The 9,896-nt window shown below is 52.1% G+C and overlaps 2 protein-coding genes and 2 pseudogenes across 2 annotated transcripts, besides 4 other annotated features; all 4 read left to right on the forward strand.

Moving 5' to 3' along the window:
• Positions 1 to 9,896: a sequence feature (areas merged during assembly that could not be assigned to a particular haplotype. This can correspond to areas where the two haplotypes were merged or to regions with more than two copies in the genome that were merged during assembly.).
• Tc00.1047053420293.20 (trans-sialidase, putative) lies at positions 1,392 to 3,578 on the forward strand (the record flags this gene model as incomplete). The annotated part of the gene is made up of 1 exon (XM_801133.1): positions 1,392 to 3,578. The coding sequence occupies one exon, from the start codon at positions 1,392 to 1,394 to the stop codon at positions 3,576 to 3,578; it is 2,187 nt and encodes a 728-aa protein (XP_806226.1).
• Positions 3,674 to 3,695: a sequence feature (AT_rich).
• On the forward strand, positions 4,416 to 5,090 carry Tc00.1047053420293.31 (uncharacterized protein; the record flags this gene model as incomplete). The annotated part of the gene is made up of 1 exon (XM_801134.1): positions 4,416 to 5,090. One exon carries the CDS (start codon positions 4,416 to 4,418, stop codon positions 5,088 to 5,090), a length of 675 nt encoding a protein of 224 aa, XP_806227.1.
• Positions 5,715 to 6,854, forward strand: Tc00.1047053420293.40 (annotated as a pseudogene).
• Positions 6,874 to 6,939: a sequence feature (T-rich).
• Tc00.1047053420293.50 lies at positions 9,341 to 9,896 on the forward strand (annotated as a pseudogene; the record flags this gene model as incomplete).
• Positions 9,342 to 9,366: a microsatellite.

Genomic DNA, 9,896 nt, shown 5'->3' on the forward strand with positions numbered 1-9,896 from the left:
CATCCGACATATGGAGAGCGCATTAAACCGGCTAGAACAACACAATGGCAACACGAGCACCCGTCACAGCCAAACCTTTTTCCGGTCACTTCACCGTCTCCTTAAACTTCTATCCGCTCTCTCTCTTTTTCCCCTGATTGGCTTTTAGAAACGGTCTGCTGCAAATTGAATTACACGCGCAAGGACGTAAACCCAAAAAAAATAGAAGGAAACAACACCATCAGCAAGAAGGGCAGAAAAACAAAATGAATACAAGGAAAAGCCTCAAGTGACATCAACCTGCAAATACACTTCTGGCGCAATTATAATTTCTTTGAAATGCTTGCTGCCGTGGGGCTGTTGCCGGTTGTGGCTGCCACGGTAACGTACGAGCCGCGCTGCCACGTGACCAAACGTATCAAAGGCTCCACTGGGTCTTTTGGTGGAACCATCGCGAACGTGGTCCACTCGTATGACTTGGTATGGGGCAACATGGACTGGCGCCAGCTTGCTTCGACAGACCACGAGTGAGCGGGCATGTCAACATTTACCAGCGCCACGGGGCACCGCAGACCACGGGGGGCATACGGCGTGCTTGCATCTGCTTGAGCTCTGGCGAGCGCCACGCCGCACACATACACGTAGGTGCTCGTTGCTTTGTTGGACCTGACAACTTTTCCTTCTTCAGGCACGACAGTTTCTGTCGCGGTTGTTGCGATTTTTCTTGCATGTTTATCCGTTCTTCTCCCAGCAGCCCGAAGCAAATTTTGGCATATGCGGACGGCGTCGTGAATCATTTGTGTTTTGAAAGGATTTAAAAAACAACGGGAGAGGCAAAAAGAGGTCCGAAATGCAAGTTAAAGGCCACGCATATATATGCAAGGACATTTTTGATGGTTGAATTTGCTAGATCCCACGCCGTTCACACAGCCAGTGGGAAAGGCGTTCATTGGCGGATTGATGTCGTTTCCGTTACGCAACATATGGGGCGCAGTGAAGAGAGGACGTTACTTTCTTATTATTGAGGAAACACAATGATATTTTGCATGAATAAGCGGGCTATAAGTGAGTTTGAAGCCAGCGGCATGCTCTCCGAGAACTCATAGCTACTCCGCAGCCGCACTGTGCCTGAACGGTAAGGGCACGCACACACTCACACACACACATGCAAACCTACAGAAAAAAAAACGAAATGCTACATTGAAGGTGTGGCCCACCGTAAGTGATGATGGCGTTTATTGTTTTGTAAATTTCTTTCATGACCCTTTTGTTCAATGCTAGGAATTTTGTTCTTTCCAACTTCTTAGACACTTTAAGAAAGGAAGAAAAAAAGCCCTACTCGCCACTGCGAATTTTGAAGACACTGAAAGGACCAACAACAGCACACACACTGCCCACACACACATATTTATATGCTCTCACGTGTTGCTGCTGTGAAGGCACCCCGCACACACAACCGTCGCCGTGTGACCGGATCCAGCGGAAGGAGGAGGGAAGGAAGAGAGAGTGAGCCGCAGAGGCCCCACATGTCCCGGCGTGTGTTTAATTCCGCGGTGCTGCTCCTACTTGTCGTGATGATGTGCTGCGGCACTGGTGGAGCTGCAGCCGTTGTGGAGGGTAAGTCCGGGGATGCGCAGCTGCTTCAATGGGTCGATATTTTTGTGTCGGAAAAGACGCAGGTGCTGTCGAAAGAGGGGTCTGAAACTGGTGTGAGGGATGCATTTGCTGTGCCTTCTCTTGTCAGTGCTGGTGGAGTAATGGCTGTCTTTGCTGAAGGCTTGTTCGTTTATAAAGTCCATGGAGAGGACTTGTTTGGGATTAAGCCTTACGAAATTGTGGCCGGGTACATCAAGGCTGCGGAGTCGTGGCCGTCCATTGTCGCCGAGGTCAATGCTGGTACATGGAGGGCACGCACCGTTATTGGCAGTAAGAATGACGATGATCGTTTGCGTTTTTTGTACGGGCCCACAGCAGTTGCAAAGGACAATAAGGTGTTTCTACTTGTGGGAAGCAGTACTACAAGATATGACAATGTTAAAGATACGTGGGTAAAAGATGGCTGGGACATTCAACTGGTTGAGGGTGTGGCCACGCAGTCCACGGACGGCGTGCAGAGTACACTGATCAACTGGGCTGAACCCAATTCGATTTTACAACAGATACCCAAACAAACTCAAGATCAGCTGATGCAACTTCTGACTGCTGGTGGTTCAGGCATTGTGATGCAGAATGACACGCTTGTGTTTCCCCTGACGGCGAATGGGAAAAATTACCCTTTCTCCATAATCACTTACTCGACGGACAACGGCAATACCTGGGTGTTCCCAGAGAGCATTTCTCCTTGGGAATGCTCTGATCCCCGCATCACCGAATGGGAGACGGGACAAATTCTCATGATCGTTCAGTGTAAAGATGACCAGAGTGTGCTCGAGTCGCGGGACATGGGGGCAACGTGGACGGAGGCTGTCAGGACACTCTCAGGCGTGTGGGTCAGGCCACAACCAGGAGTTCGTCTATACGAAATTTTTCGTGTGGGAGCCCTCATCACCGCGACCATTGAGGGCAGGAAGGTCATGCTGTACATTCAGAGAGGGTACACCTCGGGGGAGAAAGAGGCCAATGCGCTCTACCTTTGGGTCACGGACAACAACCGCACTTTTCATGTTGGACCGCTTTTTTTGGAGGATAATGTGAATGAGACGCTTGTCAACGCCCTGCTGTACTCGGATGGAAGTTTGCACCTTTTAAAGGAGGGGGGCATTAAAACAAGCAAAGCCGTTTCACTTGCCCGCCTGACTGAGGAGCTGAATACGATCAGGTCCGTCCTCAGCACTTGGGCACAGCTGGACGCCTTCTTCTCCAAGTCGTCCACACCCACGGCTGGTCTGGTTGGATTCCTGTCCGATGCAGCCAGTGGTGACACATGGACCGACGATTACCGCTGCGTGAATGCAACGGTGACGAAGGCAGCGAAGGTAAAAAATGGGTTCAACTTCACGGGGCCTGGATCCATGGCAACATGGCCCGTGAACAGCCGGGAGGATAATAATCAGTACGGCTTTGTGAACTACGATTTCACTGTTGTGGCGACGGTGACTATCCACCAGGTTCCGAAGGGGAGCACTCCTCTGCTGGGTGCGGGTCTGGGGGACAGCAAGGGCACGAGGTTCATTGGGTTGTCGTACAGCATGGATAAAACGTGGGAGACAGTGTTTGACGGGACAACAAAAACACAGATAAGCACTTGGGAGCCGGGGAGAGAATACCAGGTGGCGCTCATGCTGCAGGACGGCAACAAGGGCTCCGTGTACGTGGATGGTGAGCTTGTGGGGAGCCCGGAAACGATACCAACACCTGAGGCGCGTGGTGCTGAAATCTCACACTTCTACTTTGGGGGCGACGAGGGAGACAGCGACAGCAGCGTGACAGTGACGAACGTCTTTCTGTACAACCGCCCACTGAGTGACGATGAACTAAAAATGGTCAAGAAGAGCGACGGCAAAAAAGGTAATGGTGACGACTCCATGCGTGGGGGCGTGTCTCGGGTGCTCCTGCTGCTGCTGCTGCTGGGGCTGTGGGGCATTTTGGCCCTTTACTGAGGAATCGCAGTGAGGACTTCCTGCTTCCAGCGGGAACATATGCTTTTTTCCACGCACCCTCCAAAGTCAATGCCACTTTTTGCGTGGACGCACCCTTTATTATATATATATATATTTGACTACCCCTTTCTGCCCGCGTAATTTTTTATGTAAAGGCACACTTTCCCTCCCGGGAATTCGCCGCGGGGTATATGTTTTTTTTTTTTGTATATTTGTTTTTTCTTCTTTATATGGTGGGATATTTTGGGAATGGCAGGATGTATTTAGTGTTTCCGTTGGCCGATGAAACGTGCAGTGGGCATTGAGCTCCACGACGATGGTGCGACGAGAAAAAGGGAGGTTAGATGTAAAAAAAAAAACACGCACCGAGTGTCCCAATGAAATATAAGAGTTTTGTGGACACCAGGGGTGTGGCTGAACGGTCGAAGCAAATATATTTCCACTTCTGCAGAAAGAGTATACAAGTTTTTTTTTTTTTTTTTGCCACGTCACGATGGGAATTTTTTTTGTTTTATGTTTTAATGGTTGGGCAAAATTTGTCGAGAGGGATTTGAAAAAAATTTCTAACTTATTTTTATTTCGGCAAACGTATTGTGAGTTGCCGCTGGTTGGGTTGCCGTGCCATCTCGAGCCTTATTGGCCTTCTCCCTCCCTCTTTGTCCGTCCTGCGCCTCTGCCGCGTGTTTTTCTGCCCTTTCACGTGCGTGGCTCTCTTTTTTTTTTTTTTGCGTGTCTGGAGGCACACAACCGCACGGCGCACATTTTGCGTTGCAGTTGGTTGCTCCTCTTGCACTCGGTGCTTGCAGCTGCGTGTGGCAACTGCTTCACTCCGCGGACATGAAGAGAAGGAAAGAAGAGACAGTGGGAGTGCGCCGTGGCTCTCATCCTTTGTGGGAGTGTTGCACGGCGTTTGGCGGTATTGCTCTGAAATGCCGCACCATCACGCACGAGGACGTGGCACGGAGTGTCAGATCTCTTTTTGTGTCTGCTGCTGTGGGTGTGGGCGCGGCCGCGTCGGACTTGTCGGCACGATGGCCGCAGCGTGTGGCTGTCGCTCTGTTCTCTCGAGAGATATGCTACGACGCTTTTACGTGTGTGTTGTTTCGGGGACAATTTGCCGACGGCTGTGCGATTGCCGAATGGAGGGAGAGGTGTGGAGGGAAGTGCGTGATTGCAGCGGTCAGGAGTCGCGCTGGGCGTCTCGCCGCCGAGGGCATTGCCCGCCCATCCCAGCACCGCTCATGCCTGGCACCCTCTCTCTCTCACTGCAGCATCTTAGCCGACGCCGGTGGCACGCAGCGAGGCAGAGGAAGCCGACACCGCCACGAGTGCGACCGGAAGGAGACGCGTCTGCTGCTGCGTTCCGAGGGGAAACACCGTGTGGCACAGCGGCGTGCCCAAAACCCCCTCGCGGAGTCCGCACACGACACCGGGCAGTGGCCGCGGAGTGTTTGCGTCGTGGAGGACACCGCGGTGGAATCCCTCCTTCCCTCCGGGTGGACGGTGGGCTGATTTTCCTCTCGTTCTTACCCATGAGGTTTTTTTTTCTTTTTTAGTTTAAGAACTCTTGCTGTGTTGGGGCGCGGCTTTGGAAAACCCATCACTTTTGATGGCGGGACTGTGCTTCCGTTCGGTCCCTCCCTTTTACCGCATTGTCGCTTTTTAAATATTTTGTGATGACGAGTGGTGTTGCAGAAGACACGCTGAGGCGCTGGGCTTCATTATCGATTCATTTATCTGATTTTTTTTGTTTTTGTACCTGCTGCGGTTTGCGGTGTCTCTGATAGCCTTCCCGCATGGAGGGCTTCATTGGGGCGCTCGAGCCTTTTTGTGCGGACGGAAGGCCAAGGACGTTATCCATGCGTGGCCATTGCGCTGGAAGGAATCTTTTTTTTTACACATTGACGCGGAGCCATTCCTGCGCACCTTCTTTTTCTTTTTTACCTTTTTTCTTTCAGGAGATGCTCCCTTGGCTTTGCCTCCAACGGGGTATGCGCGGAGTTACACGCGCCTCAAAAACCGAAGCCAAAAGCCTTTTCGGAAAGGGTGCTTTATCTCTCTTCTCACATTAAATTTATTGTCCATTTTGATGTTTTGTTTTTGGAGTGGAGCCCCTACTTGGTGACGATCCCACGTATGGTTTGGTGTTTGTCCGACCAGGGCGGACTATATCCACTGCGTCGGGGAAAGGCTTCTGGTGGACCCAACGACACGGCAGCTGGGGGAAATAACGGGACGGTCGCTATCCCGTTGATGGTGGTCCCGCTGATGCTCGATCTGATGGACTTTCGGAGGATGATGTGCAACATCAGTGTGCCCATCCGGCTGTTGGTTTTGGTGCAGAACGGGCGGGAGGCGATGCTGTCGTTGTGCCTGCAGGAACTCGAGAGGGTCTATGGGAGGTCCGGACGCCTGGTTGTGAGTCGTCACCCGGAAGACATCGGGTACAGCGCTGCCGTGAACATCGTGTCACGACTTGCACTCTCGCTCCCGCACGAGGAAGTGCCTTTTGTTTTTTAAACAAGCGGCGACGTAATGTTTTCACCCGATCTTCTTCCCAACCTTCTACGCGATGTGCATGAAATGACGAGGCATGATGACGCTCGCATGGATGAGTTGGCGGCGGAGGTGGCGAATGAGCCGAGCGAGTCCAGTCCTGTTTTGCGACGGGGCTTGAGGGTGCTGCGCTCCACGGTGAACGATGGCCGATTGTCGACGTCTGCGCTGCTGCCTGACCGCATTCGTTATGCTTCTGTGAAGGAGCGTGAAAAGGCTTTTTCTAAGCATTACGGGCACTTCTGCGCGCATTACAAAGGCAATTGTTTTACATCTGTTATGTTGACACGCCTGGCGATCAGTACGGTGGGATATTTTGACGAGAACTTCTACCCAGCTTACGTGGAGGATGTCGAATACAGCCTGCGTCTCCGTTTGCTTGGAATCCAAGAGCGAAATGTCTTATGCGGCAAGTTTGTGCATCGCGGCAGCTCGAGTATTCGTTTCTCTAATGAAATGGAGCCACCGAACGCTCTCTGGTACCGTCGCGTCGGGTCTTTGATGACGAACCAACCATATGCCATGATGAAGTGGGGCCCTCAACGGGCGTGCAGTGGGTGCAAGAAGCCATATGACGGCATGGTCCCCCTAGACGTTTGAGTGAAGGATGAGGCACGCATACAGCGCATTCGGGCCTACGGGCATGATGAGGAGCAAGGGGTTACAAAGGTTGAGTACGACAGGACACTTTTGTACCCTTTCACGACTAAAGGAAGATGAACTGGCGCCAGTCGCATGTTTTTTGTTTTTATCATTTTATTTTATTTTTTACTTTAATTATTGAAAGTTTCTTTTTTTATATTTACACAAATGATATTTAAGCGAGTACGCCATGGGTTTTAAAGAGCGCAAAAATATGTTTGGCGTGACAGGGGGAGGGCGCAGCGTCCAAACTTGGCCGTGTTGCCGATGGTAGGAGAGAGCGGCAGCAATTAAGAAAAATGAAGATGATGAATGAGGGAGAAATAAAAGGGGAGGGAAGCAGAAAACAAGCCAAAAATATTGTGAGCATAACGCTGTTTCTCACCGTGGGCGATCGACACCGCAATTGGCTACTAATTTACCCACTGAAGGTGACACCCGTTTCCGCTGGATATGCTGCGTGCATATCTGTCGGGCTCTTTGTTTGTTGGTTTGTCTCCCGCACATTTATTTTTCCGTGCCGCCTGACTCACTCGTTTATTATTCCCTCTCTTTTTTTTGTGCGTGCACCGAGAGAAGGGCTCGGGGACATGAAGTGCGTTCCCCTTCCGTGAGATGCCACCAAAAACAGGAGGAGAACAAAAAGAAAAGTGAAGCGGGGAGGGGAGCCATCGCCACGCGTCCTTTTCTCCGAGAAGGCTGCTCGCCACGCCATTGAGGCGCGCCGTGTGCTTCACGAGGCCCGCTGGACTCGATTGGGGAGCCGTGAATGATAGTGCGTGAGAGTTTGGCGGATGCGTCCCCCAGGCGTTCCCAGAGGACCCTCTGGCCATAGGGACTGCGTGGAATGCGGGAGTCCGCGGGGACATTTGGCTGTTTTGTTTTTCCTCTTCTATCCACCCCTCCCAAACCTCAACACGGCGGCTGATCCAACGACTGCGACGGGATCCGTTGCGTATTTCTGGATCTTTTTTGCGTTGCAGCGGCAGGCCTGGTGTGCCCTGCTTGGCAGACGCGGTGGACGGAAGTGGGCTGCCCTATCGGGAAAACGATGGTCACGGCGGAGCGTGTTGCGCACGTCGCAATTTGGCGTGTTTGTGGCGATCCTTGCGGATGATGTGACGGCGCCTGTTTTACTTGCAGGGATAGAAGCGATGCTCCCCGGTGATGCACACGTTGCGGGTGGAGGTTTCTCTTGCTGTTGGTTTGTGAACGTTTTATTTTTTGCTTTTACTGAAACACCACAGAGGCCGGTGTCTGCGGACAGCAGAGCATTGCGAGGAGGGGCATCGCACGATTTTTGGCGCGATGAGGCGGCTTTTATGACTTTACGGTGTTTATTTTAGGATTGAGAGGCTATCCTTTGCTGGAATGTATTGTGGGAGACCATCCGTGTGTTTGTTTTTTTTAGTTAATCCCTTGACATTTGGTGTCTGCCGTGAAATGGATGTTGATGGCCGTTTTATGGCGCTGAGATGCATTTTTATTTATTTAATTGGCGAGTGGGTGAATTGTGTTGCGTTCTGCCATGCGGCTCGTTGCTGACGGCACGTGGCCGCAGGGAGACGTTGTGGGCGCCTCCGACGCGAGGTGCGATTGAGCAGTCACCTCCTCCGCTCGCCGGTACACGCTGTTGAGGCGGCGTGATGGTAATGAATCGGCCTCTCAGAAAAGCAACGAGAGGACGTTTGCTCCTTCCTGCTGCGGTGTACGAGTGGACTCTACAATCCGTGGGCGGGGTTGCCCTGCGTGCCGTATTTCTTTGAATTTCCATGAGTTTTTTACATCGCCATCTACACGCACATGCACGCAATCCCCCTGTTTGCCCTCCTGTGGGCGGGAGACCGGGATGCAAGGGAAAAATGTGGCTTGTGCCAGCATGTGGTAAAGTCTTTCTTGGGAGGGATTGCGACTGTGTTGTACGTCCTGGCAGGCAGGAATGGGATGAGAGGAGAGCGGAGGGGCGAGTAACAGCGATCGTGTGCGGGGCAATGCGCAGTGAGTAGGGCGAAGTGGTATTTGTGTTGACTTTTCAAAGCATTTTTTTCTTTTTCTTTTGTGGCAATGGAAAGAAACTTTGGGTGATGTGTTGTGGATTATTTGCAGGTGATTCAGCGCGGCAACGCCATTTGCGGAGAAAATGAATGGCATCTGCGTGAGGCTTGTTTTGTGAGCGCGAGACGGTCGGGGAGGTGTTCAACGCCCCGAGAGGCCAAGGGCAAAGAGGCCTGGACTGCCGCAAGCAGAGGGATGCACGCTCCTGTTGGTGGCGTTGCTGTGGAGCCCTGAATGGCCTGCGGGGAAGTTGTTTCTGCCGCCTCATTATTTTGTTGATTGGCGCTTGCCGAGGCCTTTTGAGGCGGGACGTGGGATGGACCGAGAGAGCGTGTGTCGTGTGACTGTGCTGTGAATTGGTGCCGCCCACGTTTGTGCGCATAATTCCGTTTGTGTCCGCGTCGTTGCCGCGGCGGTGCACCGGGAGCGTGTGACCGATCACTGTATCACTTGCGGACTGTTTTGGCAGGACTTTGAATGGTGTCGCCGAATAATAAAACTCCGCGTCCATGTGTATGTGTGTGTGCGTGTGTGTTGGCTTCCGTCGTGTTGTTGCTGTTTTCTGTGTGCAATTGTTTTCCGTGCTGTTCCTTCCGGATTGTCTCGTGCCCCGCTCTTTTCGTGGGTGCTCTGCTCTGATTCTCACTGACTTTTCTGGTGTATTGTCGCTGTTGTTTTCTTTCCATTTCTTGCACACAGACACGCTAGGAAAGAAAGCAACCAAGCGCTAATCGCTGCTGTGAAATTCGGAGGCACTGAAAGGAACAACAGCCACACACACATATTTATATGCTCTCACGTGTTGCTGCTGTGAAGGCACCCCGCACACACAACCGTCGCCGTGTGACCGGATCCAGCGGAAGGAGGAGGGAAGGAAGAGAGAGTGAGCCGCAGAGGCCCCACATGTCCTGGCTTCACTTCTATTCCGCGGTGCTTCTACTTGTTTTGTTGATGTGCTGTGGTACCGGTTGGGCTGCAGTCGCTGAGGGCAAAACAAGGAATACCATTGATCCGTTTAAGGGGACGACGCCGATATCATTTTGCTATTGTAAGGAGTTTACGAGG

The sequence above is a fragment of the Trypanosoma cruzi genome, assembly GCF_000209065.1.
Source record: "Trypanosoma cruzi strain CL Brener chromosome Unknown tcruzi_1047053420293, whole genome shotgun sequence".
Classification (NCBI taxonomy): domain Eukaryota; phylum Euglenozoa; class Kinetoplastea; order Trypanosomatida; family Trypanosomatidae; genus Trypanosoma; species Trypanosoma cruzi.